Source organism: Malurus melanocephalus, unplaced genomic scaffold (assembly GCF_030028575.1).
Source record: "Malurus melanocephalus ecotype Western Australia unplaced genomic scaffold, MMel_1.1 scaffold_439, whole genome shotgun sequence".
Lineage (NCBI taxonomy): Eukaryota > Metazoa > Chordata > Aves > Passeriformes > Maluridae > Malurus > Malurus melanocephalus.
The window spans coordinates 578,071-601,244 of NW_026623671.1; the positions used below are offsets into that span (position 1 = coordinate 578,071).

Consider the following 23,174-nt stretch of genomic DNA (forward strand, 5'->3'; position numbering starts at 1 on the left):
TGGGGTTTTGGTGGTATTTTTTTTCAATACAAGCTGTATAAGGATGAATATTCTCAGGGATTGTAGAGTCATCTTGCATCATGTCACASAAAAAGATCATCACTCCTCAAAGAAAGATTTTCTCCAGGTAACATTACAGAATTTCTTGCATTTCTTTCTTTGCAATGACCAACACTTAAAAATATGCAAGTTTCAGATTTCATGACTTCAGCTGGTATATTCACCTATCCGAAAGGCCTCTGGATATCCTGGTTGCTYGACCATACTGGAAATTCACACGAAAGAAAACATATCAATGAAATTCTCCAAATGGCAAGTGATTCTTGCTGAATTCACAGCTGTTCAAACATTGCCTTGCTAAGACTGAAACATGTTTCTTGTGACAAGATCATGTCAAAGGATGAAATTTCAAAAGCACTTATGTAATCTTAAAAAAACGAGCTCTCCTGAACCATGAAATGAGGTGCAAGTTTCTACGTATCTTCCTTTCACAGGTTACTCATGAGAATCTGAAAATCCCACCTGAAAAGACATAAGACTAGAATTTTTAAGAGGTCTAAGCTGCTCAGCTCTGAAAGCCATTGAGGATTGAGCATTGACTCCTTCAGGGTCCTTTCTGAAAAAATCTCAACCTATATCTTTTAAGCTGCCACAGGTAAAAGCTTACAGCAGCTACAAACGATGGCTTGACAATGGGGAAAAAAAAAGATGATAAAGATGGCAATGGCAGTGATCGGAGGTAATACTTCTGCATCTTCCTACAGACCTAGGGAGAAAGCAGCTTTTGATGGTGGCCTCAGAAGCAGCTTAATCGTCTGCACTGGGGCATGAAGCAGCTGCAGTGTGGACTGCCATAAAGCAGGAAACAAATCAGGAGGAMTAAAATGAAGGAAAGCACATAGAGAAAGCAGGCTGTCATCTAATCATGTCCTTGGTGGAAGGAAAACTCAGAGAATTATCAAGATGAAAGAAGCTTTAAGTCAGCAACTTTCCCCTAAATGCAAAGAGGGGATTTGAAGCTGATAAATAACACCTTACCAAACTTCTGTGTTTAGCTCTCTTCCCTTGGATTCTCAGATGATAATTATGTGAAAARGAACCAAATTAAATGATTCAATAGTGCTTGGGCTCCTCATGCCAAATTTCACCAGGAAACAGACACGGGAAGTAAAATCACCAAGATACCAATTTACAGTTCTAGCTGGTCCACAAAAGGTGGAGAAAAACTTTCCACTTTAAAGGAGTACTTCACAGGAAGGTTAGCTGCAAAGAAGYAGATCTAAAGCCAGAACACTGTACAATTTCACAAAACTTTTTATTTTCTAAAATGTTKTGGTCTGAAGCTTTGAAGCTTTATTCATTTTCTTGAGTTGAAARCCTGGTGAACCATTTAATTATTTTGGGTTCACAACACAGAGTCARAAACTTCGGTGCTGCCTATAATTTTGTCCATTTCCTGCCTCTCCTCACCAGTCTCCAGGAGCAATGCAAGGACAAAATGAAATAAAATGTGTTTATATATTAAATAGTCTTTAATTACATATAATWTTAACTGTCCCACAGCTGCCACAARCTAAACTGGCATCAGTGTATTCCATACAGAGCCCAGCATTGCAAATGCATCCAGAGATGCATCAAGAAATACACACCTGGGTCTTRCACAAACTTTGGGAACATTAGAAAGTTTGTGAAATAGAGTAGTATTAAAGTAATGGCTGAGGAACCAAAGGCACTTTGAATGAAGACTGTTCAATACAATTGCAGCTTATTTTGTATCACTGTTATAGCTTACAGTTATAGAAATACAAAACATGTTGACATTTCCTGAATTTTCTTCTTTAATCTTTCACATTTTGTTCCATTATGTGTAAAGCAATACATTTCATTCCATTTTACATCTTACTGCATTCTGATCCTTAGTTACTATCCCCACATGGAACACAAGTTTAACAACACTACAAAAAGAGATGGTTGACCTTGCCTTTGTATCCAAAGAAGCTTCCTGTTGGTAAACCATGACTTCTGCYAGCCCAGAGAATTCACTTTTTACCAGAGTAAAGCCACAAGCCTCAGAGGTACCATGTCACACATTCATAGGAGAGTGACAACACAAACTTGGGAAAGAGAGTTCTTTATAGGATCAAGTAGGAATAAAGTGGGCCAATGAAAAGCTCAGATTTAGCCACTAATACCGGAAAGAACAGCAAAAGGCCAATGATGCATTTATCTTTCTCTGGGCACGTCCTTCGTCCACAATTCCACCCACTATGGGAGTCTTCAAATTAAAAATATCTCTACTAGATTGCCCGTGGACAGAAGAAAACCCCATTTTCCACAGACATATCCATCACATTCAAATGTGTCTAAATGTTAATGCATTACCTCTCAAACACTCTCCTACAGTTTACCAAACCATTAGGATCTGAGCAATGAGCTCCATCAGCTGTCCAGTTAAACATCCACTTAAAGGGACAACATTGCTGATATGAGCWTTCCARTCTTTCTGCCAAGTTTGCTACCACAAAGGCTGTGTGTGTGTGTTGGGATCACTGTGCTCTATAATGAGGAGGGAGCAATGGTAAGAGGGAAAACTGTCTCCTTTTAGCAATCTTGTTTCTAGCTGAGGAGGTGGAAGGCTGAGCAGCTTTCCTTCCACTCCCAGCCATCTGTTCTAAAACCTCATGGAAGGCAGTTCTACATCAGCAATTATTATTGATAAAACAAAAGTGCTCTGACACAATCTTTTAAAACAAGATAGTTAATTTTATCAGTGTAGAGAGGAACTTCTTTCACAGAGTTACTAACAGCAGTCTGGATCACTCACCCCTCTCCCCAATATGCAGCACATTCTGTGCCAACCATCTCCCCTGAGTATAACACTGTTATCTATGTTTTGGGGGGAGAGGGGAAACCTGACTTCACACAGCATTTTACTAGGAAAGCCTGGAAGTCAGAGGGCACTAGTACAAATACCACAAAAATAAAATTAAGGAAAACAAAACAGAGAGAAAAAAAAAATCCACAACCCAAAACACAATAGAAACAATACTTTGTGTTCCTATTTTAAGTGCCTCTCTCAATGCTATATGCATAGCAGCTAAAGGCAAGCTGGAAACCAGCCAGGTCCTGGCTGCCAGCAAAAATTTTGTCACCTCCTTTGAACATCTGAAGTATGTTTACCCAATAGATTTCATTAAATTACACTTCCATTAGGAAGCATACAATGTTGATACTCATCTCAAAGATAAAAGGGATCGCTAAGAGGCATGTCATCCTGCTCCCCAGCTGATTGCTATTTCTGGGCCAATCAAGGAAAGGAGCCAGAACAATACTTAGTTAAAAAAATGCAGCATCTCCCCAAGGACTACATACTAAGAGACTGCAGCTCCATTATCAAAATGAGCATATCATTAATGACAATACACATAGAGTATGTTATTTTAATACAACTCATACACAACAAACAAGCTGTATTTGGGTCATTAGCTGAATTTGTAAAGCAGTATTTCCAAGGGTAGGAAACTCCTTATCGAGATATGAAGTTTATAGGTTGGGAGCAGGGAGAGAACAAATATTTTATATGATCCCAAAATACAGTGACTCTAATAACACTCTGCGGTTTGAAGTGCAATGTAGTAGCTAACAGAACAAAAGGCTATTCAAACAGAAGTTCTCATTTTAAAGTAAAGCAGAAGTAATTTAAAACACCAGGCACTGTTTTGCTAAACATCTATGAGGGATAATGAAAGCAAAATGCCACTGTTGTAGTTTACACTTTATGTATCACCTTTTAATTCATTACTACAGTACAGTAAAAAAAAAAAAAAAAAAAAAAAAAAACAAAAAAAAAGACAAAAAAAGATTCAAAGTAAATTTCAGAAACATAAAAAAAAAATCTATAGAAAAAACAAGGCTGATTGTAAGGCAAGACACTAGGGAGGGAATAACATAGGAGATTCAAATCATTTATCCTATGGTAGGCTGAGTCTTTCCTAGTGCAGAGGAGGAGATATCTTTGTCTCTAAGCATTGGTGTTAGATGTATRATGTTTACTGTGTTTCCTAATCTCCAATTCACATGACAGCAATAAAGGAAAGAGGACAAAACCAAACCCATGCTAATTAAAACCTGAAGATATAGGAAAGGGCTGGGAGGTGTTAGCTCTTTACAGTCAAGCTCTGCCTCATCGTCTCACAGCAATCTGTGACTATTAATCTCTAAAAACACTCCTTGCTCAATATTCTGCAATCTAGACTTCAGCCAATCTCTTTCAACRTGCAGAAAACCTTTTGGTTTAGCCATATTTGACATATCATATGAACTCCAATTATCCATCTTTTTGCAGTTAATCATCTCACAATTACATTTCCTGCACTTATAAGCATCCAGCTGGGAACTGAGTTTTAATCTAGGAAATAAAAAAAAAAGGATTCAGGTTTCTAACAAATTACTTCTAATTAACCAGAACCTTTTCTAGTCATTCCAACCTAAAGACGCCTACAGCAAATGAAAGAATTTATTGTTTGCATTCTTAATGATATTTTAAAATTTCATTTCAATTTCCCCAATGAGTAACTTTCAGGAAATTCACTGCACTTGTATCTACTTAAACAAACATTCTGTTAAGCAGGAAATGCACAACAACAAAAAACCTAGGGGAAGAAAGAGAGAGCTGGTATTACACTGAGCAGAAAAGCTGTGAAGAAAGCTAAAGAACCAGAATGCTAATTAATGGCAACTTCCAGAAGTGCACTGCAGCTATGGTGCCCAGGCTCTGCCAGAGCTACTGGGAATCTCAAAACTGTGTTCCCAAATAACACTTTAGAAAGGTTTGGTTTGGGGCTTTTCCAGGGGGAAAAATGGTCAGATCTTCTGATACAAGGCAGCAATTTGTAATTTGTACAAAGGAAGTGGATTAAATGAAGCCACCTCTCTAGATAACTCAGGAAACTAAGTCAATGGCAGTTAAACAGTACATGAAAGAGCATTGTCCCACAACTTCCAGTGATTTCTYCAGGGAAAGATTTGGAATAAAAGCCATACAAAACATGGTTACTGCACGATTGGGAACTGCTTGATACCACAGGGAGGTAATATGAGGTGAGAATCAAATGTAACAGTTTCATTTACATTAAGTCATATCAATTTTCTCCAACTGTTTCAGAAAKTCAATGCAACTATCTGACTGAATATGATTGCTGCAAAGTAAATTATACCTTTCATGTTCTTTGGACARTCAAATACCAGAGGGTTTTCTGTCAATTATATGGTATCACAGATGTACATCSCAAATCTATCTAACAAAAAGAAAACAATATACAGCTGAAAAACACTCTTCAGAGCTATCTTTAAGAAATACACAATATAYAGGTCAGTCTAATTGCAGAAATACCGGCTCCAAAGGTTGGTGTTCATTAATGTGCTACAAAAGTTTCTACAACACAAAACAGGACCTCACTAATTGGCTGATTGATTCAATACCAAGTWAAAGCAGTTAATTATTCTGGAAAAGAGTTATTTTTAATACACCTGAAGCCTTCCAAAACTATTAAATTTTATATGCCTGCACCAGCCTTCCATTACTTTGACTTTCATTAACTGCCTCTGTAGGCACTTTGAGAATAYCAGAACTGTTGGTACATTTTTGTTTTTATTTATAACAGAGGTTGACTTGCGACTGTGGACATTCTTTAACTCATTTATAACAAGGCAAGAACTACAAAACCAGCAGCAACTAACTTCTTTTACCACTCCCAAAATTTAGCATATTCTTATTCCTGCCACAACTTTGATTCCTACACTCCAGCRTCACAAACCAATTAACGCCAACTTCCCCTTCCCAAATTTCTGCATTTCTGCTTAACCTCTCCATCCAACACACCGAGTGCAGCACATTCAGTGAGGTGTGAGGAAGGGATGGATTCGCCCTGATGACATTCACAGATATGTCTTCTGGTAAAACAGAGTCAATATCCAAACCACTCAGTTGGAATTGTGTGAAACACCATGAGACATCTACCAACACATTTCCAATCTACCAGGGCACTTTCAGCTGGGATAAATGAAGACCTGCATGAAGCAGCAGGAAGARCTCTATGGGAATGCTCATCTTAGCTGTGAAATTGGTCACCAAAGACACAACATCAAGCCTGGGTGACAGAGACAAAGCTTTTCTTCTTAAAGCTCCCCACAAGTCTAAACAGGAAATTGAGAGACACAATTCAGACAGGCTACAGGCTTCAGCAGGAACTCTGCTTGCAGCCATCAGGATCAGGATGGASATTCCTATTCTGAATGCAGTGCAAGGTACTCGGTATTTCAATGAATGCTCTAGGTCAGCCCTTATGAAATCCAGCACAAGTCCTACACACTGGGACCCAGAAGACCTGGACTCCAGACCTCGGGCAGAGGTGTCTAAATAGGGTACAAGAAATCATCACTGAGCTGTTCTGATCAAAGTTTTAAAAGTCAGAAAGACTAAGGACCATGAACTCACACATGCTGTGGACACCTGGCAAAGCTGCACAGCTCCCAGCAAGTTCAGGCCAGAAGTTTACCAGGGTGAAGCTCAGCAGGAACCACAGCTCTGCAGCATCCCACAGCATTCCTGAGTAGGGAAAACCAGCCCTGAAATGGAGCCCTGGGCCAGGGGGAGGCTGGAGAGGCTGCTCAGGACCACTGAGAGCTGCTGGTGCCCGCAGGGCCCCAACCACTCAGAACTGACTAAGATTTGATATTAATCACAGCTTGCGGAGAATGCAGAAAAAACATCAAGCAGATGTTTTTACATGGATTTACATCACCACGGAGAAGACAAATTTCAAATCAGAAATATCCAGCATATGAAGCAACCCTGATGCAGGTTAAGGCCAAGGACATCTGCGTGTTACAAGAAACTGCTCTAACATTTTAAAATAGTTTTGCTGGTTTACTGCTCTTGAGTCACACAAGCCCTGAATCACTGGCAAGTAAGGAATGAACAGATAATATTGCAGAGAGATTCAGAAGGYACTAGGCAAACATGAAAAATAAAAAGAATTAGAAGAAAAAAAAAACACTCTCTCAGCTGTAGTCATTTAAGTAGGAACACCACAGAGAAAAGCTCTTAAGTGCAAATCTTTCTTATTGCAGCGTTACTTTCAGTGGCACATGAAACAGCAATGATAACAGGCTCAAAAAAAAACTTTGAAAATAAAGTTAAAAGATACATGTAACTTAAAACTAACATCTTTTCCTACACAGAAAGGTTAAATTGTGGGGTTGACATTTGCATTTGTTACGTTGTCAACGTTTCCTGCCTATCAGCCTATGTACAAACAATATCTAAAGATGTCATCTACATATTTATACCAAAGGAGTTTATGAACAAGACCTGTCAGTATATTTTAACACCTTTCCAAAACGTCAGCTTTCATCAGGTATAAACACAACATGTTTAATTTATTAGTTTGGTTTAATATAAAAAGTTGACAATCATATGTCACCATAACTATTGATAAGGTAAATAAGGACTACAGGAAAACGTCAGAAAGTTATTAAAATATTTCTCAGCTTCCTGAATCAAATTGGATTTATTGGCTTTTCTCTGTCAATAAGTGCATCACACATTTTTCTTCATATGGCTATTTTTGAAGTGATATGTCCAACAGTGAACTTTACAGACAGACTCTATATCTGGAGAATTTGAATTCCACTCTGCCTTTTTGGGGCAGGGGAAAGGATTTTGTCAATGTTAAAAAAAAACCCCAACAAACAAATACAAACACACTAGTTTGTTCACCTGTATTTAAACATATGCCAAAGATTTCCTTTTTCCAAAATACACGATGCCTTATAAAAGTTMAAGTATAAGGCAAAAGAAAATTAGAAAACAACTGCAAAGTTGAGCAAAGCAATACATTTGCTTCCACTTTCCACAGGAGGTGCTTGATTCAATTCCCTCAAGAAGATTGCTGCTATCAAAGGTCCACCCTCTTTGTTTATAATGTCAGGAGAACAAGCTATTCTCACTTCTAGATACTTGCCCAAAAAATGTAACAGAGGGCAGCACAGCCTCATTTCAAGAATTTCATCCCCCCTACCACTACACAGCCAAACACCTCATCAGTGAGTCACTCCAGACAGAATGCAGCAGCTTTGCTCTATAGGGAAAAAAAGTGCCTTTATCTGAATGCAAGAATAAACTCCATTGTACAGATCCATTCAAATTCTCCTGCCCCAGCCACATTCAGGCCAAGTAAGAGCCAGAGGCACAGAAGTGCTTAAAGGCAGGGGGTACCAGAGAATGGACTCCTCTCCTTGCTGGAAGAGGCTTTGCTTTTCTTCAGCAAGTCCCACTCTACACCTCAGATTTAGATACAGTGAAGAATTTACTATTATACAACTCATACTAATATTTGATACTATAGACATCACAAAGCATGGCATGGCATGACCCAGCCTCTCAGCTGGCCTGTTAAATGTACCTGGCAGCGACAAGGATAGTCCTTTCTTAGAATTCACCACACATGCCAAGCGTGCTCTCAAAGACTTGATCTGGATTTCCTGTTGTTAATTTTTGTGGGATTTTTCTGCATCAAAATCACAAATGCATTGGGTACAGTTGGGGACCCAGGTATGGAATATCGTAAGTATCAGCCACTAATCCTTTGTTGCTATCATAAATTTAGTGCTGAAGACCCTAAAAGCAAACTGGATAAAACRGAAAACCAGAGGTTTTGTTTTTCTGTTCAAACAGACAAGTTTGAAAAAGTTTGAAAAGTTTCAAACAGAAGTAGGTGAAAGAACTGACACATGATCCACTGCAAGCRATCTTTACATACTAAACAAACTCACTGCAAAGACCATTTCCAAAAAGGAAAAGCAGTCCCAATTTATTAATAACCATATTTAGTTAAGCTTATTAGCCATAGGATTATCCARGCCCATTCYTGGGAGTGTTYAAGGTCAGACTGGATGGCTTTGAGCAAGCTGGTCTAGCGGAAGATGTCCCTGCCCATGGGAAAGGGTGTTGGAACTAGATGATCTTGTAGGTMCCTTCCAATCCAAACCATTCTGTGATCCTATGATATTTCAGGCTACAGAAGTACCTGTCCTGGTTTTCTTTGTCTGATACAGGATACAAGAAAGGGAATGGAAACTTCCACAGGGCCCAAATTTTTCACAAAGGAAGGAAGGACCTCAAAAGGAAGTCTTGCTCCAAAAGAATACATTTAACTACATCAGGAACATGTTGGAGTTCTTCCACTATTTTTTTTCTGTAGTGTACATGATTTCAGGCTCTATTGCAGAATAGATTTGGCCCAGTTCTTAGATCAAACATCTTCCCTTCAACATGATTCAAAGCTGCCTGAAACACCAGTATTTTGTTCAGACCCTCATGTCTATTCACTGCACACCTGTAATGGAGTTTCCAGTTCATCTGCCTGAAAAAGCAATTCTGTTCAGACTCACATGCAGTAAGTGAGSAAAATTGGGGGATTTTGTCCAAGCAAACACTACCACTGTACAAGAAGGCCCAGATGGGAGAAAAGTCCTTAGCTAAGACATTTTTTTAAAACATACAAAGGGCTTGAAAACTTGTCCTATATTATGAGAGAAGGGAACTCAGCAGTTCTGACCTTAGCAACAGAGTACTTTTTAGGTACAAATTAAAAGTAAAAACTTTTAACATTTGCCCCAGGAAGAGAAACAAAAAAAAAAGAAAAAGAGAAAATAAGAAGAGAAAGGAGCAAATTTKCCTTATGCTTGTTCTAAAATACGTGCATTTTAAACCAAGCTCTCTACAGGGCACAAGTGCTGAGCCACCGATCTGCATTGCTGAATGCCAGACATGTAGCTCATGAATGGAAAAAGGGGACTTAATAACACGTTTGAAAGTGACTCAAAGTATGGGTCAGGAGAAAGATGCAGCCCAGGTGCCTTCAACTGAAATAAAGATCTAACAGGAGGACAACATGACAGAAGGTAAGAAAAAGACAAAAGGAGCACTAAGGGCTTAAAAAGGCTGGGAAAGCAATTCAGGTTAGCAACCCCTAACTTAATCCTGACCTTTCTGTAACTTTTTACCTTGATTTAGTTGACTGAACTAACTTTGTGGGAAGCTTACACAACTGAACCAAAGAGTCTGATTTCTCCTGAAGACTGGGCAAAAAGAGGAGGGAATCACATGGTCAGTTGGGGGTATTAATGGCATCAAATTATGAAACTATACAAAACAGTCATTACAAAACAAACATTTTCTTTTGATTAAAAAAAAAAAAATCCTAGCACTATGGTTAAGACCGTGTCTTAGCATTAWTAGCTTTTTTCCCAACCACATTAATCCTAGATAAATGTCTCTCCTTTTTTAAGGATGCTAGAAATTTTAACAGAAACATATAACATGAAAAACTGTAGTTTCGAAGACAGCTGCTAATGGAACAATCAACAATACTGAAACTAACCTATATTTCTTAAACAAATAAAAACAATCACAAGAAACCTATTAACATAACAACTCAGTTCTTTGCATAGTTCTATTTAGTTAATTCTCATTACAGTGCCAAAGAGCTGTAGTCATGGGTGAGAAATCCCTTTATGCTAGGCACTCCACAAACAGGGATCCCTGTGAAAAAATATCTGCAGTGACATGTCCCAAAATACCAATRCCACCATAATGCAAAGTAACTTTTCAGATTTTGAAGTAAAAGAATTTGCTTTGATATTAATGCAGTTATTCTCTCTTAAATGAAATATCAAATACCACTCTTTTTCCTAGTTAGTGACACAATCTAGCAAAAGTTACGGATCAATTTAATAATGGCTCAAATCTTCTACTGAGGAATGAGCGAAAAGGAAGGTGTTAAATTCATAATGCCGGAGCATTTTCTAACTAAGGCCCAAGCCAAGACCCACCAGACACAATATAAGCCTTTTCTTTGACTTGCCAGAATTCACATTTGAATCTTTAGTGAACAGGTACAAAGCCTGCAATTGCAATTCAGTGTTTTCCAYGCTGACCAGGAGGGTAAGTTGGCAAACACTGCCCTTATTCATTCTAGTCTTAACTTCCTGGAAAATAAAAAAAACCCAAACTAAGGACATGTTGGAAAGTTGTGGGGGTTCTGAAAGTAAGCACAAATGCCACTCAATGGGAAACATGCAGAGCCCACACACAYACTCCCCATTTGCTTTCTCTTTATACGCCAGGCACCAAATATTTAGTTAGCAAAACCTTTTTTCATTACACCCATTTGAAATGGTTAAATGTTACTATGGAGGGAAAAATTATTCTCTTCTACTGCTGATCCCTGAAGCCACCTGCTATATTCCTTTTTACTATCTGTAATCTTTATATTTCTACTCTAATTTTCATTGATCACCTCTTTYAGGAATGAAACCTCTGTAGTATTCATTAAATATTGGAAAAGCTATTTTCCTAGCACTGGCACCCTAAAGGCAGTTTATAAAAAGCAAATGAAAAGTAAGGGAGGTGCTGTATTTGATCCACTTATTATAAATGTATACAAGCATTAAATTGTCAAACGTACGACTTTAGATCCTCTAGCCTTTGCAGGGATTTCCTCCCTAACTGAGTAAGAACAGCAAGTTTAAATAGATTTTGTGGCCAAGAACCACTTTTTGTTAAGGTTTAAACCTTTAAGGGAAGCTGGCTGTATTTGAGGCAGACTATTAAATGATYGCAGAATAAAAATAAAAAGCTACCAAACAAAAGAATAGATATTCATGCTTTTTCCATATGTTTCACATAATACAGAACATTACTTGGAGGAGGGAGTATTACTCTTAGTACACTTTCAGCTCCATTTTACTTTATATTCCTTCCGCACTAAGTCTTAAGCCAGAAACAAGGTGACATCTCCACTATAAAAGTCCATCTTTATTTACCTCTATTAGCCAGTTTTACAGAACCACAAAGTTCCTTCTGCATTTATTACTGGTAAGTTAAAAAGAACCACCTTAGAGCCCAAAATGGGAAGGTTATTTTCTGAGACAAAACAGGATAAAATTGTGTGGTTTCATTTTTAAATACCATTTAAAAATATCTAGAGCAAGAAAATATTGAAGAAATATAATATTACTCAGTACAAATTAAAGTCTACCTGCAGAAGGGAACAACAGCACTCTGTCCAACACTGAAGACATCTGCCTAAATATCTACTTTATTCTTGCGGTAGAATTTGGGGGAGAGGTGGCAACAAAAATTTACCATTTTGGTTAGTAAGAAAAASGGTGGAATTACTTGATTAAATGATTTTGCTTAAGAATCCCTGACACTTTCAAATTCAGATAACACATTAGCTTTTCACAAAGGCTTTTCAATCAATTATAGTAGACTTCTTGAGAAAAGAGTCAGAAATGCAATTTAATTGAACTGTATTTCTATTGCACTAAATTTCAGTATTCCACTTGTGGAAACCCAAGATAAAAACARAACTATGCAAAACATGATACCTAGCAACTCTGATTTCTTGTAAAACACACAGAAGTTAACATGTAACATCACTAAATCGGTGCTATGGAAAGCATCAGAAAGAAAGAGCAAATACATCCATCACTGTTTCTTCATCTCTCTTATTAACAAATCTAGAATGTATTTGCATTTACAAGAATTTGCAACTGGCACAGAAAAAAATTGTACTATCCCAGTAACATTACCATAAATCTACAGTCTGTCTGCTGCTATTCTGTGGCAAAGGTTTTCAGCAGAAACAAGGTAACTGAAATATTATTAGTACTAGCAGAATATAATGAATGCTAGTATTTGTAATGTTTGACAACTGTTTGACAACCAGACATACAATATATTCAGTTATGCAAACAGAATTTTTTTTACGCTSTAATATTTGCTTATGATGCAATGAGAATTTCAACAAGCATTTAATATGTAATGACCATATAAAATTTTCCCCTTGAATTCTGATGGAGAAAATATCAAGATAAAGAACAAACCTCTTGAAGCTGTGTAGAAACAGTTACTTTTAACAGCAGTGCTTATATTTCAAGTTTCTCTTCATAGAAGCAGCAAAACCAAGCTGGCAAAAAAAGCTATTAACCACTCATTTGCCAACTAATTTTTGACATGGGACAGTTAATCAGTCACAAATAAAAAGTTCACCATTTACCAGATGGCAACTTCACTATAAAGGGAAGCTATTTTTGACCATGGCAATTAGTCTTCTCATGTTTCAAACACTAAATTCTATTTTCACATTAATTTTTAAATCTATGTGGCTTTAACTTAAAATAAACTGTACATCAAAAGAATGGAAAATAAACAGCCAGGAACACAATTTGACGAATTGGATTTATTTAGTTTATTTAGCTAAACAGGGTCCATTGGATCTCTTTAATAGGCTGACAGTTGCACTGGGCTGGTTAATAAAACATTCAACACAGTATCTTCAGCCAATATAGAAATGCAAATCCCACCAGAAATATTTTATTCATGAAACAGTAATTTCAGTTACTACCAAAGAAAAAAAAAAAAAAGAAAAAAAGAAAAAAAGAAACTGGGGGGGAAAAAATAAGCGAGTGGGGGGGAGGAGGAACGGAGCCTTCCTTTGCAAACAAACAGCGCCACCCAGCGTCACTCCGTGGGCAGCACACCGGGACATCGGGAAGGGCCGGAGCTAATCCTTCCCGTGCCAAAACGAACCCTCTCTCTATTTTTTATCATTTATCAGCCTGCACATGTCTCTCCCTATCCAGCAGTGAAATGCAAACTAACCTCGCTCTAGCNACCCAGCGTCACTCCGTGGGCAGCACACCGGGACATCGGGAAGGGCCGGAGCTAATCCTTCCCGTGCCAAAACGAACCCTCTCTCTATTTTTTATGATTTAGCAGCCTGCACATGTCTCTCCCTATTCAGCAGTGAAATGCAAACTAACCTCGCTCTAGCTCGGAAAAAAAAAAAAAAAAAAAAAAAAAAAGTAATAACACGTTAAAGAACTGCACAGATCAGTTCTAGCGAGAAGAGCAAACATTTAAGTAGTGGGGCTTTTGCTCAGTTTATCTGAATTTTTTTCTTGGAATCTTTATGTTTGTAAATCGTAAAAAAAAATAGAAAAAAATTCAAACTTCTACTTAAATGAGTGCCGATGAGCAATACAATGAAGTGAGTGTGAGACACGCTCTGTYTCGCTTCATTCATCATTGCACCCCACACTGGTGTTCCCATTACAGAACCTTTATTACTGCTGCTATCAAAAGCAGGGCAGTGACAGCTGCTTCTTTTTCCACGACACGTAGGGAAGTATCACTTGAGGAGAATAAGAAATCACTGAGGAAGTGGGAAACAATAAAGTTTTCCCCCTTGTGCCCCCCAACAAAAACAGCATTCACCTTCTGTATCTGAACTCACTTTACTCATCAGCTAGTTAGAAGTAATTTTGAGTGAACATGGCTTCTTCTACTCTCTTTTAGAAAGATCAGCAAACATACTTAATTCTACTATTTTGAGAAGAAGTTTTAACATAAGAACAAACTCCATGGTAAACAGAGAAATTGCAGCTCACTACTTGGGAAAAGCTGACAAGGACTGAAATACGAATAAGTCTACAAACTAACAGGTGAGAAAGCTTGTTTAGTGAAAAAGGCAGAACTGGTATCATGCTGAATTTCTACTACCTGTCTTAAAACACATTTACATTTTACAGAAAGACTTCACTCTGCCACAGACTACTTTTCAGTTTAATTTAGAAAGAAGAAACATTTTGTGTGTGAAGGAAGAACAAGGCACGAATGCTTATAGTGGCCTGTATCAGTCACACGCCTTCCATTCACAGCCCCCAGCCACACACAAGTTATCACTCACCAAAWCACCTTCTGAAAACACCTTTATTTGCAATCAGTCAGCCAAGTCAAAGCTACACAAATGGGTTTTGCTTAAAATTATGTGCATCATCTCAACTACCACTCGCAGACGGACCAGCAAAGCAACATCACAAAACTCACCAATCTTATCCCTACGTGTCAACAGATCAGACAGACACAGAATTTCCTGCAAGGGTCAAGGTGGAGTTGGTTGAGAGAAGAATCTAGTTAAGGAATTAGCTTTATTGACATTAAAAATTTGCTGCTTGGTTGCCCTCACCCAGCACAAAATCTCTTTACATATGGAGTTATGAGATGCATAACACACTTATTGGTCAAACAAGGGATGAWTCTTTGTAAACAATAACTACAGAAATACACAAGGTGTATTTCACTGGTCTGGCCTCTAAAGAATCTCAGCTAAGATGATCATAACCTTTTAGGTTAMTTACAAATTAGGCATGTTAACGTCCACCTTGCACACTTTCCTCCACAGAAAAGCATCTCATCCCTAGTAAATTCCATTATGAAATACATTTACTTCCATCTTCATACTTCACACAAAACAATAAAAAGAAATTTAAGACATAAATAACTTGTAGCARATTTTCTACAGGGGTTCTAAATTACGCCACTTCCTAGTAGTTCATCAATTTAGGCCTTGAATGCTACCAAGAAAAAAAAAAAAAGAGAACATTCTATCCCGTATCAATTTTTCCCCACTTAAAATAGGAGTATTATAAATCAAATAATTGCAAACTGTTAAATGCCTCCACCTTCTTCCACCACAGACCCACCAGGGTGGGGACACAAGTTAAAACAAGCTGAAGACAATGTGGAATTTGCCTCTATAGAAAAGAAGCTGGCCTAATGCTCAGCCACAGTCAGGCAGACAAAYATATCAGAAGTTATAAGAAAAGTAACAGAGGTAAAAAAACAGTACCTCTGTAAGGAGCAGTTTGAGTACAATATAGAGGAGTGATTACTTATCTCAAGAAGRTGATGGTATCTATAAAAATGGCAGTGAAGGAACTTTTGTTCACAGTATGCTTTTTCAAAATTAGATTGCCAAAGTATGTGGCCAGATAATTCAAATTCTTTGTTCTGAAACTTAGTTCAATCTTTTGTGCATTAAAACAAATCTTCCACAGCCCYGTTGAAAAGAGCTGTACTACTCACATAGTGAAAACTAATCTCKGCAGTTTCAAATGTGTCAACAAGATCAGGTTTCACTAAAGGCAAGTGTACCTGCCCAGGCAAGGTTCTCATGCACAYACGATGTTTCTAAGAACACAGTTGGGATACAATGAGGATAAACACACAGACATCCCACACATGACTCATAATTTGGTAACAACAAAGCATTATTGCACTATTTGATTTATAAATCAAAATAATCCAGCAGCAACAGCTGAGTCTCTAAATTTTTAGTGCAAACTGGAGACCTAGAGAAGACTCTGGCCATAAAGATATATCCAGCAACTTATCATTTGACAAATGGTGTGCATTATGCTCATTTATCATACAATTTTTTGTCTGGGTAGGWGACTGAACCTGAAATGGGGGTAGTGATATTTATAGAAAACAGCCAGAACATAACAGACACTTGAGAGTCACACAAGAACTAACTTTATCCAATGAAATTCCATTGCCTATYGCCTTAAATGTTTTTAAAGCTTAACAGAAGTAGAAATTTTAACAATGATCTTAAACAGAACCTGTAGGACATATAAATTGTAAATACGTATCTTCACTATTGACTGAACTGATGCTATTGTGAAATGTCAGAAATGTTTAATGTTTACTCAAGTTCTTTACAATCTGTCTCTCAATGTATCTGTAACTTCTTCCCAACCCACCTCGTCCCTTTTATTTTATTTTTTTTTTGCTTCTAAAGGTTATTCTGCAAGTCAGAATTACCAAAATCAGTAAATTCAAAAGGAATGAGCATTGTCTCCTGAACTGATGACAAATGTTACCTGCAAAATTTACCTCTGTGCTGCCAACAGAACAGAAACAGTTCCTATGCTGCCCCCCTTTATTTGATGGCTTTTTCTTCCTGCTGAATATTCTCATCTTRGCTTCAATATTGATTGTACAATATTCATTTTCATAACACCAGTATTACTGTATAACATGATCTAACTGGATTTTTATATTTCCTCATCTATTTAAATGGCTTATAGTTCAGCATGAAGCTTTTCAGGGAAGTAAATGTCTGCCTTTGGTTTTTTCTACTTTATGGTGCCTTGACATTGAGCCAGTACAWGGAGCCCCTGGGATGTTAGCAAATGCTAGCAAATAACCACTTAGTTCTAGGTTTATATAGTCACGTTTTCACATGGACTGGGATAGATTTAGCTCAAAATTATGTTTATAAAATCTGGAAGCCTTTTGCCAYCGTATGTCTCCACTGTTTAAAGATAACTGGCTACCTTCAGTTAACATAAAATGCTTTATTTGTACGAATAAACAACAGTGATAGACCATGTCCATTAAAAGACTTTTTTTCCATCAGAACTTAGTTCAAGCATGCAGGCACCATGAACATTCTATGTCTGAAATAGCCAGAAAAAAAWTTTTTCCGGCTTAAACTGCATAATGGTGCATCAGTATATGCAAGAAAAAAATCAGCTGATAGGAAAATTGTTTTAAGGTCCCCGAACTCTTTTGCAGGTGGTCCCAAGCCCCGAAGCAGCCAGGAAAGCACAGGAACGAGATGTGCAACTCCACTTGGAGCCACAAGATAGAGCCAACAGCGCGTACACAGCCCCGCAGCTCCCACCACACCTCCCCCGCCCTAACGGCGACAAAACCCCTGCAAATGTGAATGTGCTACTGAAAATGACATAACAAACCCAAGATCTACATCTGCAAGTGAAAAAATACCGCATAAGGCTTCTCAAACAGTTCCCTTCTGTTCAGTGTGCTTATCACAAGCCTTGTGAGATGTGTGCAGCTGTTCTGCAGAGAAGCATCACTTCATGCTTGCACTGTTCTGRTATTTCTCCCAGGGAAGGAGCAGAGCTCTGGGATGAGCATCACCAACCACTGCTGCCTGAACACGAGGGGCAATGCTCACTGCTCACTTTCCCCATCAGGATTCACAGTGCTGTGCTTTCTGAATACTCTTAAAGAAATAATTGTGCTATTCTCTTTTTCATGATCATTGTTCCCCTTCAAGAGAGAGGGCTGGCACATCACTATTTGCTATATAGGTTAGATTTTTWCAAACACAGTTGTTTTCTTTCAGTACTTTGCTCTGTCCTTCACACCAGTTTCTTTACTTGATCTTCTGCTGAAGATCCTTGGGTTTGGGGATGTTATTTTCACCCATCATTACAATATGTTCCTTCCTCTTGTGTTGCTTTTGCTTCTTCACTCTGAGCACAAACTTATATTCTTTTGATCATGTAACCCCCAATGCTATGATGCATTTCCTCACACTCATTTTTCCTGTTCTATACAGTCTCCAGTTATGAACTCTCTCATTTTCACTTGCCTGGGAACATGGAAGTATGAATTCCACCATCTACCTACATACAGAAATAGGCCAGGAACAAATATATGCTGACAGCAAATTCTCCCAWATCTGAGAAGATAAACAGCATTCACAATTGGTCCAGAAATTGCTCTCTCTGGGAAGTCACTGTTTGGCCATAYGCAATTCCTACAGGGGAACAGATGAGACTGCCTCAAAATTTTGATGCAAGTCTCTTTCATTCTAACATTCCTCAAACTTCACAAACTGCAACCATCTTCTAATACATTTTTGTGCAACTGCTCAACTTGGCAGAAGCACAGAGGAGTGACAGTCAGCTGGATTTCTTGGCTGCAGGTATAAACACTGACTCCCCTCCCCTGAAGGATTAAACTGCTGCCAGCAACCTGAGGAAATTCACAGCTCTCCAGTGAATGAAAAATACTGCCACTAGTTATTTCTTTCTCCCTACCCTGGAGGAACYGAGCTGCTGCCAATTAACATAGCATTTTCCTACACTTTGCAATCCCTTTGAACTTTTTCAGGATTTTACAGGAAACAGTTTTGTCTCTATGTAAATCTATTCAGTGCAAATCCCAGTCACAAAAAAGGACTGATAACTGTAGCAGAAGCCCCTAGACAAGGGAATCTCGTTAGTTTGCATAGATTACTCAAAAAATGTAGCATTTATAACCAATTTGTATAAAAGCCAAGAAGAGTCTAAGTGCARTGGAAAAGAAAATACAGTGACTAACAAATGAAGTGCACGTAAGATAAACTACATTCAAAAATTCCATGGATTGCAGACTATACTGCTTTTCATGCTACTGCCCACTTTGCCACAAACTGTCATTCCTTGAGAAATAGGATTAGAAGCTGACTGTTCTGCATACATCAAGTACACTCACAATGTTTAATGACAAAGAAACAACTGAGTTCCAGAGTAAAGGCACAAGAGGCTAGCAACTGGAATATTGATATGGACTGAGGCAAAAAGAAAAGCTTCTCTTCCCCACGTTGGTTTTCATCTGACCACATATACAGCATGATACATGCAGAACTCAACTTTCACACTAGTCAAAAATACCCTCTTAATTCGCTTGAATAATGCCATTATTTTCTTTAAAAATTTTTAGAGATGCCTTCTTTATGTAATAAGTTAAAAACTCACGAAATCAGCTTCAAGTTTTCCCATTTCTTGTTTGTAGCTTCTCATTCGACTGCTGTACATCCCTCGGCTTTGAGGTGGGATCTCTCGAACTTCAAGTTCCATCTGCTCAAGCTGATAAGTAAAAACAAAGAGGAGGCATAAAAATCAAAAAAATAATTAAAGCAAGAACAAATTAACCTAAAGTTTAAGAAATAGCCCTTTATAAGGAAAAATGTTGCTTAGTCTGCAATATGCAAACAATTTATCAACACCTCTACACAATCTTAAAAAACAAGCGACAAAATCAGTGTTAACACTCAGAAGGAATGATTCTAGTAAAACATTTCTGGATTTCAATTAYAAATGTGATGAATACATTTTATTACAAAGAAATAGCAAAACTGAAGATAATTCTTGAAAATGAGCATAATTCAGAAGAAAGCCTACTTCTACCCAGCTGTCCCATTTTGAAAACCCTTGGCTGAAAAAGMTATTTTAAGATAATGAAGTTTTATTTACATCCAGTCTGCATATTTAATAAAGTAATTTTTATGTTTAATAAACAAATCCTCTTTTTAAAAAATACCACTCAGCAGAATTACATAGCCTGAACTGGCTGGCTAAATCTACATCCCAAGTCTCAAAGTACATTAAACAGCTGAATTTCAGAGTTTAATGACAATACTATTTAAGAACTTGTATACAGTCAAACGGACTAAAACATGAGAGGTACTTTCTACCTTTCAAAAGCTTTTTTTAGTTTATTCTTGCCATGTAGAATTCTAAGGGGYCTGAAATAGAAGAATATGGCATGTGGAAAATAAAAAGTTATAAACCAGGGCTGCTAACTACCTTCCCATTGAGTCATGGACCCTGCTCTATATGGCACTTTCTGTTCAGGAATATTGTTTTAAACAGCAGAAGAATACTTCACCTGCCTTTTAAAATCTTTACAACTTACTTAAACTCTCCCTGATTGCTGTAAGCACCTGAAACAATATTTACTCACCTCCCACCTCCTACTCACCTCACCTCCTATCTTGGTTGAGCAATATGGCATAAAACCAGAAATGTTTTTCAATTAAAATCCCAAGCTACTGGTTGCAGGTCTTCACAAAGGACTAGTATTTATACCTATGTAATCACCTGCTTCCACTTTGTAATTTCATCCTCGTGCACGTGGATGAAACAYCTGAATTTAATCAATGGAATTAACAGACACTCAAAAGTCATTCTGCCTGATCTATTTTGATTATACAAAATGATACTCAATAATAAACTAAAAAGCAGACTTTAATTATATAGTCACTAATTAATTGAAACATACAAAGCAATTTCTAATTCTACTCAGTTATTTGGCTCAGGCTTGATTTTCCAAAGGGGTATTATAAATTAAATCAATAACTGGATTTAATAGCTCATTTCTTAACAAATTCTTCTTAATATATTTGATCTCAAATGATCTATWAACATTTCTCTCATATATATGTGTATATATATATATATGTATATGTGCAAGATTGAGATATTTTAACGAAGTCTCAATTCTTATGTATTGGACAAAAAATGAAAACATCTACCAGTGAATCCAGAATTTGCACCACCAATCAGGCCATGGTCTATGAAATCTAAAATCTTCATTCTAAAAAGTCAATATTAGAGAGTGAAAGATCYGTGGAACAACRATGAACWGAATTTCAGCTGACCAATATTTAAWWTTTTTTTTTMATCATGAAGTTAAATGGGTGCATTTTGTGGCTGGGCTGATAAATTTCCATGAGAAGCCATACCAAAGATAGTGGTCCAAGCAAGTGTGAACTTAAATGCAACCTATTTCATTCATCTCCACTTTCAGAACTCATATTATTGGTCATAAAACAATACTTTTTATAAACAAGCAAGAGCAGAACAGCCCCTGGTATTTCCATTCAAAAATACAACACAKTAAGTAGTGTAGCTGAGTCTCCCCTTCCCAGAGGAACTTTTCCATATAAATCTGCTCTGGACAGCTGCTAGCATTTTAAGAAACTTGTAAGCTTCACTTTTTTATTCTGATTCTAAAGCCCTTGAAACTAAAATAGAGAGCTAAACTAAAAAAGACAAGACAAGAATAATCTAGCATTTGCAACACTAAATTTATGTGCATTATTAAAAAGCCAAATGTTTAGATAAGAATAACCACCATTTGCAACACCACAGTTCAGTGATGTGTCCTTCACTAAATATAAGGGCAAATAACTGACAGAGAGTTTTGTCTTCTTAAAAGCAGAATTTTACTCAAAAAATCACAGTTCTATCACAGCGAGATTTTGTACTCAAAAGAATTTCCTCAAGGTTAACACAACATTCACCTTTCTTAAAAACCTGGTAAAAATAACAATCAGATACTCCACATTGCATGTAAAGTGACAGGATTTCTCTCCAGRGATTTCTTACTCCACAGCTCTGGCTTGAAAAGGCAGCTTGGGTGTCTGAAAATTTTCATGTCAGTTCTGCACATACATCAAATCAATTACACCAGTGATTCAAGCCAAACAAAGCAGACAGTGTTTTAAAACCATCACTGGTTAGTGAAAGCAACTTCAGATAAGGAACTATTGGCCATGTGGAAAAAAAAGTCAGTCTCAACTGTCATCAACACCTTTGCTCAGTTACTCCACATCTACAAAACTTTACTCTCACACTTCTCCCAGATGGAAAACATGACAGGCTGTAAAGGGAACAAAATATAAAAGAGTCACAGTTGCTTAACACATGTTGCTCATCACACATTGGTTTTTTTTATTTTTTTTTTTGTTAGTGTGAACCACAAACTAATGCTTGGTTAGCACWTACGCTCTTCTTGGATCAGTGACCCACACTGCCACTGCCTTGTCCTCACCTTTATGCCTCACTTGCTAAAAGGGAAAAACAAGATCCATTGCCCTACAAGACATTCTGACATTATATCAAGTACGTGCTTGGGTCTTACAAGCTAAAAACCATGTCATGGTGTGCAAGTACTTAATTCTATTCCTAAAGTACAAGACCTAATCCACAATTATGAGTCTGTAACTTTTTATGGACTTACAGYAATAATGCAAACCTTGCAGCACTTAACACAGGATTAAAAAAGGATACACTYTTCTTGGTATTTCTCAAAAGAATTTCTCCTCAAATAAGAACCATTTCAATAATAGTATTTCATTTTCTAATATATCATTGTTAGGTATTTTTAGGGCATGGGTGCTAAATGTTACTATCAATGATCCTATTATTTTTGCTAGGAATTTGCAGTTAACATACGAAAAGCCAGAACATACCAGTTCCCTCGCTTCTTCAAGCTGTTTCTCAACATTTGCAACCATCTGCTTCTTCTCATCTGAAAGAGAATTGTGAAAACACCAATATAATTGTGCTCTTACCATGAAAGAAAAAGATACCTTTTCAAAAGATTGTATGTACCAGCTAAAAACAGACTTGAGATTTATTGTGTGACATCCTCACACTGGTGATATGCACAATAGTAATTAAAAAAAAAAAAAGACTGGAGAATCCTTGAAGTCTGCTCTGTTATGCAGCATTTGCTAGTTAGAAAAGCACTTACAGCTGCAACAGCTGTACGAATTATGCCTCAACAGGCACTTGCTGGTGTGCAAAAGTGCATGAGAAGGCACATACATACACTAAATGAAAAARATCATTTAAGAACAAAGCCTTAATCTATTCATTTGCAAATTATGAGA

The 23,174-nt window shown here is 37.4% G+C and overlaps 1 protein-coding gene across 2 annotated transcripts in view; it reads right to left on the reverse strand.

Annotated features, from left to right (window-relative positions):
• The window catches only part of VTI1A (vesicle transport through interaction with t-SNAREs 1A), a 244,606-nt gene extending 221,800 nt beyond the window's left edge, over positions 1 to 22,806 (reverse strand). For both annotated transcript variants that reach the window (XM_057380168.1, XM_057380166.1), the window contains exons 1-2: positions 22,752 to 22,806; positions 19,471 to 19,581 (exon numbers count right to left, since the gene is read on the reverse strand). In XM_057380168.1, the coding sequence (XP_057236151.1) occupies positions 19,471 to 19,581; positions 22,752 to 22,796 (156 nt within the window). In that variant the 5' untranslated portion in view covers positions 22,797 to 22,806. The remainder of the gene's footprint in view (positions 1 to 19,470; positions 19,582 to 22,751) is intronic.
• Between the last annotated feature and the right edge of the window lie 368 nt (positions 22,807 to 23,174).